This window comes from Paramormyrops kingsleyae, chromosome 6 (genome assembly GCF_048594095.1).
Source record: "Paramormyrops kingsleyae isolate MSU_618 chromosome 6, PKINGS_0.4, whole genome shotgun sequence".
Classification (NCBI taxonomy): domain Eukaryota; kingdom Metazoa; phylum Chordata; class Actinopteri; order Osteoglossiformes; family Mormyridae; genus Paramormyrops; species Paramormyrops kingsleyae.
Genome location: NC_132802.1, coordinates 8011924 through 8030088, shown reverse-complemented (window position 1 = coordinate 8030088; position 18165 = coordinate 8011924). Strand labels below are relative to the sequence as shown.

At 41.7% G+C, this 18165-nt stretch overlaps 1 protein-coding gene across 7 annotated transcripts in view; it reads left to right on the top strand.

Moving 5' to 3' along the window:
• LOC111855862 (TOX high mobility group box family member 2-like) overlaps positions 1-18165 on the top strand; it is a 140082-nt gene that overhangs the window by 29218 nt on the left and 92699 nt on the right. For 4 of the 7 annotated variants that reach the window (XM_072713568.1, XM_072713562.1, XM_072713563.1 and 1 more), the window contains exon 3: positions 2943-3106. In XM_072713568.1, coding sequence (XP_072569669.1) covers positions 2943-3106 — 164 coding nt within the window. Of the gene's footprint in view, positions 1-2490; positions 3107-18165 lie in introns of those variants that run through there. The other 3 variants (XM_072713561.1, XM_072713560.1, XM_072713566.1) reach the window with 3 other exon arrangements.

The following is an 18165-nucleotide window of genomic DNA, read 5'->3' as shown; positions in this document are numbered from 1 at the left end:
CAGTTGCTTTACATCCAAGGAAAACTACTGGATATTTTCAGGGTTATATATGTGCTGATATACTGTATTAGCCAATCTAAAATTGCAGTTGCAGTACAAACTGATGATAGTACTGGCCAGAAATGTTTGCTGCGCGACCAGTTTTCCTACTTTTTAACTAAGGTCCATAAGAAAGGGGGGGGGGAAAACTCACAAAGAGAATGTTTTGACTTTAGCAACTTCTCTGTTGTCATTTACTATTGCAAATAGATGATGATAATGATGATGATGATGATGATGGTGATTATTATTAATATACCATTTTATAATGACGCTGCATACTTTGTTCAAGATTAAAAGGCCCCTTTCTGGGACCTGAGCCATTAAAGTTATAAGACACAGCTGGGACGTTCTGGCATTCAAACCTGTAATTCATGGGATGATCACTCATGAGGCTTTAATGAAGATGTATAACATATATAGAGTTGGGTAATTCAGGTCCAGAGAGTAAAAGTCCAGACCAAGATTTTGTTTCAACCAACCAGCAGAGCATAAAGAGTCACAGTCACAGAGTATTCAACTGGTTGGTTGAAACAACACAAAACCCCAGTCTGGACTTTTACTCTCTGGACCGGAATTACCCAACTCTGTACGTATATATTATATTCATACATAAACATACACACATACATTATATTTGGCGTAATAGAAGGGGATGGCTGTACACCTGATCAGAACCAACAAATGTGGGGACATGCTTTGGTTTCAAAGCAGAACCTCTAGCAGGATAAGAGAGGTACTGTTTCTGAAGCAGGGGACTACACTCTGTACTGTGGAATAGCAGTAACGCAACAAGCGTATTGAATCTGCAGGTTCTCTCTTGGAAGTCTAGCCCACCCCTTGCCATTTTGTGGCGGGATGTTGTTTGGGAGTGTCTCTGAAGCGAATTCCAGAGAGCCAAGCTTTGGGATTGGCTAAAGAGGCCCAGGACGGCCCATGTGCCCCACCCATAAAGAAGGGCACCCTGCATAAGATTCAGAGAAAATTAAACTTTTTCTCCGAGCTTGAAGGATTGTGGGAGAGCACTTTGGAGTCTATTTTTTTCTTTCTCTCATAAAACCACAAGGTTTTTTTTTCCCACTTCCTCTCTCACCAAGGTTACACAAATCAAAACAGTGAAAAGACCGTAATACGCTACCTTACTGAGAATCCTGGAAACATGTGTATGCCACAGAGAGATGTTTTTAAAGGTATCTTTTCTTTTAACACTGCAACACTATTTTCAGTGAAATACCATTAGATCTGCCATCATGTGCAGGGATGAATCAGGAACCGGCACAAATGTATTTTAAGGTCAGATGTCTATGAGAAAAATTGAGATGGCGACTATGTATGCATGTTTAAAAATGATTTCTTTTCTTACTGTGACAAAAAGCAGACTTTCACATAAACACTATATATACAGACATTTCAAATATATAACAAAATCTGGGAGATTCACTGATGAAATAGGAAACCATATGAACACACTGCAAGGGATACAACTAAGTAATAGTGCCAATCCAAACTGCTTATTGTTTAAAAACAGGACTCCAGTCACACCTTTAATCACTACGAGTTACAAGTCATGGACCAAGATGGAATCAACACTAATGGAGGCCTCTGCAGAAAACACCTGAACATCGCTTAAAATAATAATAGAACAGTGACTCTTAACATTTTCACAGTGAATGGAGTATATTTGTTCACTTTCCAAACAGCTTATCTGAATGACAATCGCGGGTTTAAATGAGTACAGCGATTAAAAAGTTGGTTTTACATTTGTTGTTCCTGTGTTATCTTTTAACATTCTTTTGGGTGTAGTCTGATCACAAATCAACCTTCTCATCAAATAATACTTAAAATGTAAAGTAATAGATCCCAGTTACAATCCAACAGTGAACCTCCTGCTTATTTAAATTGAGTTTTATGTGGAATGCGTTTAGCTTAGTTTATTTTTCTCAACTACATTTTCCTTTTTAAATTCAACATTAACTCATCTAAACACATTTAAAAAAAAGGAAAAATGAAGTAAATGAAACACATTTAGACGATGGAGCAGGATGAACAAGCCTATACGCAAACCACATGACATGTATAACTAACGATGTCTAAAGTCAAAATACAAACAATATGAGATGTATATATAATGATATCCAACAATAAAACAACCATACTTCATCCACAGCTGTACGTCTCAAAACACCCGAAACCTTATGCGTGTTTTATTGCACCGGTCCTGCTATATGAATGAAAGCTCCAAGACACTGAAATACAGCCAGCGAGGGCAGCATCCCGCCCCCATCCCCGGTAGCTTTAATAAGGCGGCCGGAGCCATGGCTGCATACGCCGCTACAGTATATAGTCTCCGCTTAATCTGCATCGCACAATGACAGAAAGCGGAGCAGTTGCCAAGGCAGCTACATCGCTCCCCTCCCCCACCGGCTCTCTCTGTTCCCTCTATTATCAGCAGAGGTCGCATGGCTTTCTGCATGGAGAGGAAGAGTATAACTCCGGTCTGAATGCATGGATAAAACGCCCTACATGACAAAGCTGAGCGAGAGACTAAACGCAGCGGGAAAACAGGAGCAGGGACGAAAAGGGAATGAGATATATCACAGGACACGTTTAATTTCCATTAAAGGAAGCCAAAAAGTTAAGCATTCGTTGCAAATGTAACTTATTATTTTATGTGACACCGACGTTGCTCCTCTTTTTTTAAAACTTACCTATTTTTTCTTTTTAGTTTGTTTGCTTCTCTTTATTTTACAATATAAATATAAAAAAACACTGAGCATCACTTGAGATAGTTGATGCTGAACTTAGACCACAAACGGATGTGAGGAAAGGGTGCAGTGACAGACTCAACCCCTTTTTCTCTCCCTGTTTCTTTCTCTCTTTTTTTTTGTTCGGTTAAACAATAGACAGAGCGAGTCACAGACATCGAACCTGCGTTCATGCCGTCAGTCTTGCAGACTCTGAGATGGACGTGAGATTTTACCCTGCACCTCCTTCAAGCGTGGGTTCATGTTCTTTACCAACTGATCCAAGTTGCCTGAGCCCGTTGGACTATTACCACTGCAACAAGGTAATTAGGAGCTGCCGCGTCTGATTTCTTAATTATGAAACGTCAATGTCTTTTTTTTCATCTGTTTTTCTGCTCCGGCGCCGTCGCGGTCCGGTCCGTATGTCATGTTTCCCAGTTAAGCCTGCATGTATGGATAGTGCGGTTATTGAAACTGCAACTAAAGCCGACGATCGCCTTTCGCAGCGACGTATTGCCGCGGTGCTACTCAGCAGATGAGTTACCGCTTTCTCACTTCGTGCCGGCAGCCTGCAGGAAGCATCGCAGGAGGCGAGTTTCGCCCCAAATGAGACTGGCTGAAATTCCGAAACTTTGTTGCGTTTTTTTTCTTCCCGTCTGACAGGGAGAGTGTTTGTCTCGTCTTGTCTCTTAAGTTTTACCACTTCTAGATTAAGATACGATGTCTTGTAAGTCTATAAAAAAGAATGGAAAATCTCTCCAGGGGCGTACTATAAGTTTTGCATTGCATCATTAATGTATATTCATTGTGGTTCAACCATAAGGTAAATATTTGATGAGTAACTTTAAAATGAATCACTCCATTAACAGAATATCTCTATCGCCACTAATGAAAGATACATGCAGTGAATGTCTCTGTATACTTGCAAAAAGAGTAGAATTATTCAATGACTGGCAAAATCAGTCCTTAAAACCGGGGTCTTTTTTGACGCATCGTTATTTCTTTGAAACGAGGTGCAGCGTGGTGATTTTCCTGAAGCAGACAAGCTTTAAATGTTCAAAAATGAGTATCGGCGCTATGCGGGGTATTTACAGTAAATCGTCCAAAGGAATTCTTAATCTGAATGATCTCGATTAAAGAAATAGTTCAGTGTGATTCACGCCAGCCTACTATTACTGTATGCTGGGAATAGCTGTGAGTTTAAAGAGCAATGATTTATGGAAAGCCAATGCGCGATGCTTCATCTAGAAAATAAAAATATCAAAATGTAATATAATAAAAGGCAACCATTTTGCATACCCGCATGAAAAATGCATAATATACGTGCTTATAAAATTGTGGGCGCAGAGAAGATTGTCGTGTATGTTTTTTGTTTATTAATGCATTTGATTATTTGTACCATGCAGGAAGACATTGGTCTGGTCGCGCTAATGTTCTCTAGGTTTAACTGTTTATTGGAGAAACTTAAGCAGAACACGTGCGATCGGACTTTTCTTGTCTTCGCTCCCCTTACAGTTTAGATTGAAGCTACAGATGGAAAAGAGAGTTTCTATTATAGATTTTTAAAAAATACAGCAACAGGAAGTACAAGTGCGTACTTACTAGTTTGTGAGTGCTTTGCTACATTGTTAGTGCATCGTACAGTAAGAGTAATGTAATATTTAAAATGAGATTACCTCTTATCCGTATTGAATATTTGTGTCTGTTCGACCTATGGAATGTTTAATAATCGCACCCTTGTTGTTGAGAGACGGTTTAATATAGTTGGATGATGCAAATAAGACATGCTTGTTTAGACAGTAACTGCTTCTGTCAGACTTCGTTTCTTGCTATACACTCAGATTCACTGTGTTTTTACTGACTCTCAAGCACCGGACTTCGGATCGCTTTTAAAATCATTACCGTTGCCTTTATTTTGGTAATCGGGGGCAATGATATCTCCCAATGTTGGAATGAACAGTCAGTGAACAGTACTGTCACAGTCTTAAAATCCTGACGGTTTGTGTTTTTCCGTATCTGCAGTTCTTGGGAGGGGGGGGCGGCGGCAGTGGAACTGTTTTCGTATCCTACAATGTAAATTTTATCGGGTGCTGTGCATGGTGATCCGGGCAGCGAGTTCAATAAGTTCTGCAATTCTATTTTACTGGTAACTGTGTGCATAATTTGTGCCTGCAAATTAAAAATAAATAGAAATTAAGAGAAGGCTATATTATTTCTTTGTAGGCATGTTATTAATCATCAGTTAAACACATTTTTTGTATATTTTATTAAATTAGCTGTACTACTAACTGTGCAATAATTAGGTGTGAATCTGAGTCTCATTTGGGAATTTTGCCTGTTTTAGATTGTGTGCCAGTGTCCTGCTGTAGTATTATTCTAAAGAGATTACAGGAACCAAAGCAGGGCCGTGCAGAGGTCTTGTCTATGTTCTCTCCTTGGGCCAGGGTCCCTAAACATCATTAGCGTTGCTAGGTGAGCCATCATCTTGGACAGTCAGAGAGACAATGCTTTGGGTTTGTGTCTAGGCCCTGATCTGTGGGGCTGACAGGATGCAGATGTAAACAAAGCTGTAGGTGTGACTGAATGCAGATAAGCCGAAATTAAAATGTCTTCTGAGAGGCACTGTAAATACATTACATGCAGAGGATGCCTGAAATTCAGTGTCTGATTATACTCCCAGAGTGGATCCTTTTTTTAAAATGTTCAAAACCAAAAACATAGATAGAATATGAATATATAAATGAATGTGTGTGAATTTATCTGCTGAATAGTGAAATAATATTGCAGTCTCCCTGTAATTAATAATTCATCTTTGTTTAACATGGACATTGGAAAAACATTCTCATTCACGTCTGCACTCAAATTATTGCACATGAAAAGAAGTGGCCATTTTTTTAAGCATTACACTGCAGCCGAAAAGTGTGATTAAAAACCGGACTTAAAAATGCATTTCAAATGAAACATTTTCAGCATCTGTCTTCAGAGTGTAAAATGTTGAATAAATCCTACGACATTTATTCGATCACATAGGCTGAGGCTACACTCCCAGTGCCATGACAGGTAGGGTGTGTTCTAATTCTGGTCAATGCAAGAGAAAAATAATTTAAAAACAAGGAATTTTTTAAAGCAGGCGCACAAAACATACACAATGAAAAAGTACTTTTTTTTCAAACTTGTGTTGTTAACTGTAGTTTTGCAAACACCCTTGGGTAGCTTGCCAGTGACAACCACTACGGAAACTGCCTCGTAAAGGCGAACTGAAGAAACTGTACTCACACCTTTCAGTGTCAAACCTTCATATCTGTTTTGGTTGTAATGTGCTATTAGCAAACAAGTGATTTTCCCAGGAGGTGATTCAAGCTGTATCTACGTGTATATGCATAAATCTCAAATCTGTCCATGTGACTGAAGCAAGCATAAGTTTTTTTCAAACAATTTATTTTCTATAACTGATTTAGCTCATGTAAGGTGCACATACACAGTAATACATACAATAATAAATACTGTAAGCAGGAGTGAGCTACTAAGTACTGCAGGTAAGAACGACATTGGCAGTGTTGATGCAGGCAGATTATCAGCAGCCCCAGGAGATGTCAGAGTGGCTACGGTTGCTGTTTGGAGGTCTGTCAGCTTGTATATTTACACTCGCTTTACTTTCCTTGGCATATTTTGCGTAGCTATGTGCTTCTTGCGATAATGTCAAAGAATTAGGGTAGTCGAGCTTGTTTTGTTATTTTTAGGAATCAGATAAAGTGTGTCAGCCCGTAATAAAATTAGCTTTAGCACTTCTGAGAGGATGTCTGGCCGTATACCGAGCCTGTGCCGGCCTGATCTTCATTCTCATACAGACTCTCGACAGATTTTTTAGAAGCTTATTCCCACAAATATTTGGGCTTTTTTTTGGAAGGAATTAGCTACTACAAATATGCCATTCATGGGCAATGAGTGGCTATGTACTCAATGTTATGATGCGTGAACCAAACTGTAAACTGACTGTGAATACACAATTAGTCAAAGCTCACCAACCATTTATAGCAAATTAATCAGACTGTGAAATTGCAGTACATGTTAGCCCCTTCCTGTAGAAAACTAGGGTGATTTCAAGAAGTAATGGGGCCACATCCAAAGCCGGTTAGTTACGTAGGCACCAAATGTCACACACTTTGATGAACTGCTGATACATCTTAAGGTGACCGTGCCCTTATTCTCCCACCTGTTCAAAAGTTAAGATATCAGTGATGAGAAGCTGAACAACCCAAACAGTGCCATAATGTCAAAACAAGAATTTGCTCAAATATCTTGATTGAGCACTCAGTGCTCACAGTGTGATTTTAAATATGCCACTGGTGTTGACCTGGCAGGTGGAGGGGCCATGTTTACTTAGTGGGGGGGGGGGGGGGGGGTGCATTCACTATACGCCGCACGTCAGCGATCGTGGCCCCTCTGTTGCACGTGCACGCTTGACTGAAATGCTTGCATGTGCAATGCATTGCTTTTCAGTTCCAATCCATGACTTGGTTTCCTGTTTCCCTAAAATGTAGGCGATTTTTAATAATTGCAACCTTAGCAGATTACTTATAATGAATTAATTACAAATTACAAGCTCTCCAAGTCATTTGTATTTTGGAAAACCCGGCTTTGCATGCCATGGAAACTACAACAACATCATAATTACACCTTAAAAATATTAAGGATTAAGTAATTTTTTTGAAGTTTGCTTCTCTTCTTCCCTATGCATAGGTTAGGAAAATGTGCCCCCCCCCCTCCCCCCCAAACCATATGTATAGGTTTCTTGACAGCTGAAAACGTTGCATTGATTTCAGATGTACTCCTTATTTACACTTTTAGGGGGGAAAGGCATTGAATATCCAGTAATAGTGTCTGGTGTGAGTCCCAGAGAGAGCAGCATTGGGTGGTGATACAGATCCAGATGCTTAACATGACTGAATGAGCGCCACCTACAGTCTGGCAGGGCACACTACATGCCTGCTTTAAACTCCTGAGTCCGAGCCTTTTGGGGGATAATTGGATTACGTCAGTTACATGCAGCACGTTTACAGATGTGTGAATTCCATTCTCAGTGACAAGGACAAAGTGATTAATGAGGTTTCCACGTGGGACAGCCGCTTTTTTAAGCCTGAAAACACAGTCACATTACCTATTGAAAAGGAATCTTAACTAAATCCCAGGAAATGATTTTAGAGTGTACGCGTAATGCTGAACATACTTGAAGGTCAAACTAGGAATCGCTGATGAATTGTGCACTCTCCAAGAACGCAGAGTGAAAATCTAGGATATCTGATTTGGGTGCAAAGCTCTTGCAAGCTAACGTAGAGAACCATTGTCAAGCTGGCCTGCCTGAGTCAGTCGAAAAAGCGTGATATGATTTAATGAGCTGAAAATACCCCCAAGCTTCAAAGTTACAGTAAATCGTGTACTGCTCAGCTAAACTGAAAGTATGGTGTGATTCTCTGGCTCAGTGTTTCTGACAGGTCAACTAGTCATTCTAGTCAAATTAGTACAGTAAATAATGTAGAAATTGCTCTGAAAGAAAGATCCACAAATCATTTGCTCACACGCTGTTTGTGTTCCTGACTTTTCATTGCTTAATTGTTAATTCTTAATTGAATTCTCATTCTTCCATTCATGGTGCGTTTACACCATTATGCCCAATGAGATTTTTCTTTATAAGGTTTGATACTTAAGGTTGCAAATTCAAAGAACTCTGCATTTGGCAGAAAGATGATTTTATCTCATGAATAAGCCAATAAGTTGTTTTCTGGCCAAAAAAAAAATGTCCCCTTCATTGGGTACTGTGATAAGTGGCTGATTGGGCAAAAATGCAAAATTTACATACCTAGTATTCAGTGGCCAGTCAGACACCTTCATTTAAAGCATCAGTTCCATTGTAGCCCTTTACCTACATGTGCACCTGGTTGTTTTAATACCCCTCATAAAGTCCCTAATTTAAAGCAGGGTTAGCAGGAACTCATGTGGCTTAAATGTAACATTGGTCACAAGGTCGCAGTCACTGTGCTGCCTGCAGAAATATATAGTTGCTTTTTATATGTTCAAGCTACAGTAGCTAATGTTACGTAAACAAGACAAGCTAATAACAAAACATAAACCACATCCGTACCCTGAAGAATTAGAAGAGAATTTGTGCATGACAGATGAATGTGCATGTATTTAAATACACCACAATTAGCTATTTCTTAATTTATGTATAGTTAAAGCATGCTCTCTATTAACAAACATTGCTATAAATGTAATCAGTGGGTGCTGACATAACATTAACTGTTAAAAAAAATTAATAGTAGCGCACATATCTTGCTTTCTGTGTTTTACTCTGAAGGTGTTGCATTATTCTGGACTCAGCTGCACTTGGTTTTCAAATGTACAGAGAGGCCTGCATGCATGGTGCAGGTCATCAATGTGGCATAATGATTTGATAATTCTGCAGAAGAGGGTGTCTTCTTCTGCCACAGCAAAGGAGTGGAACCAATATTTTTTTCCCCTGCAAACGTGATAGCAGGCAGCTCTGTTTTTTTATTTTTTGGTTTGTTTTGTTTTGCACAAGCATCCCATCACATATTGAGAAATTAAATAAAACCGGCCCCCAGCCTTGTGTTATTTTGAATTGCTTTTCCAAACTGGTTGCAGGAAACACGAAACAGTGTTCCAGGAGGAATAATCCACTTTCCTTAGGCTGAAATGCTGTTCTGGTTTCTGTCGTGGTCATTTATGCATTTTGGCTGATTGGGCAATTATTGCGCCGTTGCAGGCTATATTGCAATGACTGCATTTCAGAAGGGCAGTGCAGAGGGGGTGATGTATTAGATCTCACTTTGGCATATTTAACTGCTGTTTCAAAGTTATTCATGCTTTTATGCAAATGTTTTTCCTCTTTCCTCAACAAATATACAAGGAGCACATGTATTTTTATGGAAGTTATTGCCAATATATTCTATAACGCTTTTATTTTCAAGGTATAATTATGTCAGACGAACAGTTCTATGGAGTTGCTTGAAGCACATTCAAATCTAAACATTAGTGTGATGCAATAAACAGGCTTTATTGTGTTTTAACTGACATTGGACTGTCTCTCCTGGGCTGTGGCCCTGATTTGACCAGTATCTGCACACATCACGTATGGCCGTGAACTGGCTTAACATCTGCTAGACTGTTGAGCGATTAGGCCTCTCCAGCAGTGTTCAGCGTAAGGTAGCTTCACATATGAGTCTCTTCCCGGGACTGTTGCAGCTCCCGGCTTGTATCAAGCCGGCCGATTCCCGGCCTTTGTGCCGTAAGGAGGCCATGAGCGCAAACGCACTTTTGCTGCCGTAACCACACTAAGATTTATGGCTGCGCTTCAGGCACCATAACCTCAGAGTTCAGGTTTCGTTGCGGAAAGCAGGCACGGTATTATGAAAATATTCCTTCTTTTTTTTTTTTTTTTTTTTTTTCCCTTTTCCAAAACTAGCTATAAAAGCCAGTGGTTCCTTAAAAGAACAAGGAGCTTTGTGGGCATGTAGACCTTTTCTGAAAACGTTTTCAAAACAGAAAATGTGGTCACATGACACCCAACATGTTTTGTAAGGAAAAAAAAAAATTGAAGGCACTGCTGTTCCTGGGAAAAAAAAAATAATAAGAAATCGGGGAGTATAAGAATTGGAATGAATAATATAAGAAAAGTAAAAGAAAAAAATCTCAGAGCTGCGTGCTTGTCAGCTGCACCAGCAGCAAGTCAGCGAGTTGGGCTTATTCTGGTCAAAAACAAAAAAAAAAGGTAGGGATACATTTTGATGGAAAAAGGCATTTCTCTGGGGAGACTGTGCTAACAGCGCAGGCTGCACTGACAGGATGATAACTGTGTCTCCACAAACGGGGCTGTGCAGGGAAATTTTGTCATGTCACGACACCTGTCAATTAGCGAGGCGCTGAGTAGAAATGCCAGCTGCCGTATTAATACATTTGTGTGCTGGGGCCTGATTTCCCGTCGCATGTGCGTGCAAACGAGTAACAAAAAGAGCTCCCCAACCAGATGTCCATGTATCTTTTTAATAGATATTCTACTTTTAGTTCACCATTAATATTAGTGAGATCTTTTTTGGTCATTAATACTCAGGCATATTCCAGTTGCACACAGATAATGAAAGCATTCTGGAAAATAGCTGAGTATGTTTTTGTTAAAAAAAAAACATGCCTAAAATGTTTAATAAATTAGTGCGCATAGAAGTGGTTCAACTGATCAGGAAGTAATGTCCATTTAACAAGAAATACTTGTCCGTGGTTGGTATAATGGGGACCTTCCGTGATGGACGGGTCCTGAGGTGGACTAAGGAGACTTTTGGCATTAGTGGATGAGTTTGATTCCTTGTGGGGGTTTTTAAAAATGCTTGTCTTTTTCCATAGAAAAAAAACAAAGATTTCCACCCACTGGTGTTTTCATTACCTCCGCGATCAGTTCCCGCACTCTCACGCCGTACGTCAACCTCGGAGCCCGGCAGCATCCTGGACGTGACAAACTGACGCAGCAGCGAGAACAAAACAGCTCGTTTGAAAAGGCCTCACCCAATTCATCCGGATAGCGGAATTGTTATGCCGCAAAGAAAAAAATAATAATTGGCTCTTTTTTTTTTTTTGAGCTCCTCATGAATCAGCTCAGAATGGAGAAGACCGGGACGAGGAATGGACAAGCTGGAAACATGAGAATCACATTTTACTGTCTGTTGCTGCCATCAATGGGAGGGAGGGAGAGAGAGAGAGAGAGAGAGAGAAAGAGGGAGGGAGAGAGAGAGAGAGAGAGACATCTCTGTGCTAATTAGTGGTACCGGCAGAGGCAAATCATTGCCTTTTGCTGTGAGTGGGCCGTTACTTAGAATGGCTGTCGGCATAATTAAGAACAGGAGCCTATTTCATCGTGCCTCACAGTGCATGAAGACGGGATTCCTTTGGGGTGTCGTTTGGACTCTAATTTAACCTGCAGCAAAATGGCTTGCAAACTCACCGAACACCTGCTGTGTAGCTTGCCTCTGGGTATTACGATAAGCGTTGATTATATTTGTTAATAGTTTTCCGGCTAATATGTAGTGAAAGCATTAATCATTGATATATAATTAATCATCTGTATTCACAGAGATTAAAATGTTTTTCCTGTGTCATGAGTAGAACAACAGTCGAACAGAGAAATTTTGTTACATAGCTTTTAATTCGACCGTGGTTATAAATGCAAAGGGTTGTGTTAGTGCATCGTGAATTTGAATTGGTTTTGTGGTTGTGTATATGGTTAATAGACTGTTAGTAGCTGTATTGGTATTGGTTGTTATGATAACAATAACAAGACAGTAACAGGAAATGATTCAAGTCATTTGCTTCTGAACTTACTCGTGTCAGCTCCTTCTGCATTATATGAAGCAGAAGAAAAATTTGTGGAAAAAAATAACAGTATTCCTGTTTTGAGGAAAGGCAGTGTTCGTTTCACCAGGTGAGAATAACCAGGCCATTAAGATTTTTATCAGCGTCACATAAGCTAATTATAAAGCACTGAAGACCAACACAAGCCTCAGAGATGCACAGTTTGCTAGGCTTTAGAATCTGGAGAGGATATTTTATAGCTGAATAATTAAAATCGAACAACTGTTTTTCTCCCTCTCGCATAGCACTGAAATCTATCCCTAATATAATATGCAGTTGCCCATCCCATTTTAATTAGCTCCCTTTCAGTATTTACTGTTTTACTTTCCTATGACCTGCTTAATTTTGTTAAATGACAAAATCTTTCAGGGGCTTGTCCTGCAAAGGGTCCGTGTCTGGAGGGGTTGAGGCTGGGGGACCCCCCCCCGGAAGGAATGCCAGACTGTCGCAGGGCACACGCACTCACTGACATGCACTTTAATTTAGAGACAGTAATTAGTATAATTAGTCTTTGGACTAGGGGAGGACACTGGAATAGCTGGAGGGAACCCCCCCCCCTGACCAGAACAGGCAGGTTCAACGCACAAAGCACAGACCCTGTAAGTGCAAGGCTACTGACTGCTACCTTACTGTAAAAGTCAACTTCTGAAGCATCAAGGATGTTGCAGGCTTTTGGCTCCAGTCTGAAACCCTTACTGTATTCCCATGTACCCAGATGGCTCCTCCAGCAACAGAGCAGATGTTGCGAGGTCTTCATTAATTAGCATTTTTCTGTAGTCGTCAAGCAAAGGTGTCGTGAAAGGTTCTTGACCGTTCGAGGCAGAATTTGTGTGAACCGCACCCTGTGCTCATGAAAGAAGCTTTTATGTGCTCCTGTAGCATCGAGGGTAGTTTTCCCCATTTTAATAAGCAGTTTCTGAAAACTGCTAAGAAATGATACTGTGCAGGAAGTAGTGGGTGCACCAGTGGTACAAGTGCTCAACATTTTTTCCAAAATGCAATTTTGCAAGATTTTGAAAGTGTATTTTTTTTTCCTTCTTGCTGCGTCTTTGGGGTTCTGCTGTGCGAAGCAAATCAGCATGAACCTCCCGCCACACAGGTTTCCGTGCATCCAGTGGCCTGAAAGACAGCTGTTTATTTTGTTTCCGCGCACTTTAGCGCGGTTCTGATCCAAAGGGCACAGGGTGCCGATTGACGGATCTCGACGGAAGCCGAGAATTTTCCCTCCCGCTCAGCACCCGTTTACCGCCGGGGCCTGCTCCCGCCCGTCGGATAGTGAGCGATGGATAGCTGTGACACAACCGGAGTATTGTCCCACGAGTGGAGCGTGAAACCATATCCTGTCTGGCCAAGTCAGTACGGCCCGGTCAATCTCCGTTGGGAACAACGGAAATCGGTTCTCGCCTTTGCAATGTAAAGCTGTTCTATATATAGTGTTTTTGCAGATTTAAAAAAAATCGCTAAGAAGAACCTATAAAATCTCTGACCAGAAAAGTTTATTAAACCGGATGGTTGAGAGGTGAGAGAAGATTATAGTCCAGACTTACTGAAATAAAGTGTCCTTTCACTGGCCCACATAGGTTATTCTAACAATTTTTTTTTTACTGCTTTACTGTATATCATCCAAAGAAAATGAGGTGGATGTCATTTGCCGTGTAATAATCCCCGACTTTTAAGCAGACTGGTTTTAGAGCCTCAGACAATCAGTTCCGAGTCTGATCGTTATCTTTTAAAATGATATCCTTTCTAAGGTCTGATCACTTTGTATGCAACAGGATATGAAATATGACACAAACATAGATAAAAAAAAATAATTTTGAATTTAGTTTTTTTCCTACAGTTATGTGAAAGCATCGATATAGACCATAAGGGCCATATTTATTTGTTTGTTTTTTGTTTGTTTGTTTGATCTCAGTCGATCTAGGCGTGCCGACGATGGCGTAAAATGAATTTCCGATCGTATGTCTTTAATCAGGAGCAGGAGCTTAGGACTGTCATGGGGAACAAGAGTAAACATTGACCGATGTCTGCATCCAGGTGTGGAACAACATTCATCAAGTGAGTCAAGAGCGTGATCTGCCAAAAACCAGAGGTTATAGAAACTTTGCAGGGCTTTAGCACTGCTGGAAACAAGAATCTCAATTTCCCATCACAAACAGGCTCAGTGGTGGAACAGGCAGAAAAGGCACCTGTTGTAAGATGGATTTCGCAACGTCAACCACACAAAACAATAGACTAACCTTGGAGACCCCTCTGCGGACAAGTAAAACATCTATGGCATAATAAGGCCTGAAAGTGATTGGGGGGCGGGGGGTACTGAAAAAGCTGATAAATATTTGAACAAAGAGTGGAACAAAGAATCTAAAGAATGTTCCTTTTAAAGGAACGGCAGCCACGGGTCACTGGAGGGGAAAAAAAGCAGAGCAGATGAGCGTGTCACATCCTGAACTGCAGCTTTTCACAGCACGATGGCCCACCCCGGCAGAGTACCATGTACCACCTGGAGGCCCGTGTACCGCCGCGAGGCCCGTGTACCACTGCAAGGCACGTGTACCACTGCAAGGCCCGTGTACCACTGCAAGGCACGTGTACCACCACGATGGCTCATGTACCGACGCCGTGAGGCCTGTGTACCGCCGCGAGGCCCGTGTACCACTGCAAGGCCCGTGTACCACTGCAAGTCACGTGTACTGCCACGATGGCCCGGGCAACCTGCTCTGGATTCCACCGCCCCCCTTTGCAAAGGTGACGGGCAAACAGGGAGCAGGACGAGCGGGAGAGCACCGTCACTGGGCGTATTGGAGTCGGCAAGCTTGGGTAAACATGGGAGGTTGCCTTAGCTTCCCGTGGCATGTCCTGGACAAACAGAGTTGGAGATGGTCAGTTTAGGCTCAGGTCAGGCCTCTCCTCTCATGCCCAACTCTCACGCAGGCCCGCATCCCTCCATCCTGCCCGGTCGAGCTAGAGAGAGGGGAAATTAGCACTTGCAATTAAAAATATCTCCCCAAAAAAAACCCCGAATTGATATACGTGAGCATGTGTGTGTGCGTGCAGGTCTATTATATTTCTAAGCTGGGCCTGGTTGTTCATGTGCACTCAAACCCGGGGGGGGACAGGAAAAACACACCATCAAAAACCAAATGATGGCAGATGTGTGTTAGCCTCTCAAACTGGCATCAGAAGGTCTAACTATGGTCAGTCTCTGGGAATCATGCACAAACAACTGCACTGATTCCATTACGGAAGGGAAAATGAGGTACATTAGGTGTGAAAGACGAGTCATTCCACAGTCAGGCATTATATTCCTTAGCAATATGTTGTTGACTCAAGATTTTTGCCTCTTAAAGACACATGCATGTGTGCAGTCTCTTTCTGCACCAGTGATGTACGTGACTCATCACATCGTGTGGGTGGTACATTTTAACCTGCATGTGACCATTTGTCTGATCTCCGATTAGTCATGTGACACGTCATGTGACCCAGCGTGCAGGTAACCATATGAGTGTGCTGACCACAACCTATATTTTTCTTGGGTCCCTGCAGACCAGACCCTTTGAGATTGGGTGGATGTTCTTCTTGAGCAGGCTGCAGGTTGCGTTTTGCGAATCAGATGTGAACCATAGTGACATTTGACAAACTGCATTTTTCTTCACGGAAAAGCACGGCATTTCTGCCAGCGACCTGATGCCTGGATATGTAGCGGCTTTAGTGGCAAACCAAGCTGCGCTTGAAACGATGAACGCTAAAATGAAAGAGGGAAACTAGAGACCGGTAGCTACAATCGTCCCGCTTTGCGCAGCTCCTATAGTTATTATACTTAAAATTTGGCTCACTTATGGAAATTGGTCAGTGATTCTGCCATAATCTTTTTATAGAATCATTATGACAGAGCAGATAATAATGGAAACACACTCTCTCTGCCCCATGCTGTGCAAACTGGCATGGGACATGCGACAGAGTGTGTGTGTGTGTGTGTGTGTGTGTGTGGGAGAGAGAGAGAGGTATGGAGAGAGAGACCGTGTGCATTGTGTGTTTTTGAAGGTATGTGAATAAGCAGGACACAGAGACAGAGAGTGAGTTTATAGAAGGCGTAGATGGAGTGTGTGCATGGAACAGTGACACAGCGTGTGTGAAAGACGAGAGAGTGTATGAGAGGATTACGTCGTGTGCTTAAAGGAGGGAGAGGTGGAGAAGCAGAGGGGCGTGGTGTGTCTCATATGCGCAAACAAAAAACAAGGAATGGGTCAGAAGCTTTCTATGCAGGGAAGCTCAGGCAATGGCATATATGCCTGTGAAGCGTTTTCCTGCGGGGGTGGGGGGGCAGGTGAGTGCCCGTATTCCAGCCAGCTACTCGTTACCCGCCGTCTTTCTTCAAGAACGACGTTTGTTTAATCGTGCCTAATTAAACACACATTGGCCCCTGTGCTTAGCATGAAAGGCCTGAACAGGGGGCAGGGGACACGACAAAAGTGACTGACTGGCGGCTACGTGCGACGTGTGGCCGTCGCCAACACAGAGCATGATTCAGATGCAAATGGAGACCCTCCTGCCTGCTGCTGAGTGTGGTACTCAGTGATTTCCTCTCTGTGAGGCAGGCACAGTTTGGGGATGGGTGTTTGACAGACAAAAGACTTATGGGTAAAGTTCTCACAGAGGCCAAGGACGGGTCTTTAGAGGCCCCGCGAAAGCTTACGCTCGACTTGTGGCTACGAGGTAGGCGTCAGAGGAGGGATTTGCTCTGTGCGATCTTTAGAGAGTGCATCAAAAGTAATTGTAAAGAATGATTGCAGATTTAATGGACTATGGGCATGATTGTGAGTTGTAGGTCCACGGGTTCCTTTGTAGCACTTCACTGTTAATAAAATCACCCCCTTTGAGACATTTTTAGGTGGTGAGTTATGTTTGTAGGTCAGACCGAAGAGCGGTCGATGAATTCATTACAGTATAAACTCAGTGGCCACTTTATTGGGTATACCTGCTCGTTAATGCCAAAAGTCTGCTCTTCCAAACAGCGAATCATGTGGCTGCAAGTCAATACATAGAGCACCCAGACAGGGTCAAGAGGTTTACTTACTGTTCATCAAAGCTTCATAATGGCCAATGCGCATGATCTAAGCAATTTTCAACGTGTTTTCAATCCTGTCAGAAATAATCACCCTCCTGGGATTTTCACACGCTGCAGAGTTTCTAGAGGATGGTGCAATAAAGATCAGTGACAGTTCTGAGAGGGAAAACACCCTGTTAATGAGAGAGGTCAGGGGAGAACGGCCAGGCTTGTTAAAGTCAACAGGAAAGCTAAGATGTCAGTGCAAAAGTGCAAAAATGTCATGGGCCAAACTCTGCAAGACACATTTCCCATATCTGTTTCAGTCCTTGCCTTGAAGAATACAGGCTGTCCTCAATATTAGTTAGGTGAGCCTAAGAAAGTGTCCACTAAGCATGATGGACTTTGGGTTCATATCCTTAAAATAGTTATGCTCATTTTTTACAGCGGAGTTGATGAAATGCAACAAAATATTTAATCACCTGCACTTGATTTTGTAATGCTGCAGTTACTAATAGTGCTAATTCTGCTGACTTCAGTAACTGTTTTATTAATCTCTACTGTTATCATGTCCTTAGGTCACATGACTTCATCTCAGCAGAGTAACAAGCTTCCTGGTTGGCTGCAGGGTTGAAGATGCTAACCAGGTTAACGCTGAATAGTGGCTAGTTTTGTTGTAAAAGGCATTAGTCTAGTTATGCAGAGCTGTCAACTTAACACTTATGGACATAAACTTCTCTACATTTTGCACTATATAATATTCTATTGTAGATATCTGAGAGACATTTTAGTCAGAGCATTTAGTACCTTAAGCTTAAGTTCTGTGATCTTTTCTGATTCCAGTTAGTGTGAGTCAAATCTTCCTTCAGAGCTACCCTTTAATTTTACCAAATCATACCCTTCTTAGCTGTATTACAAACT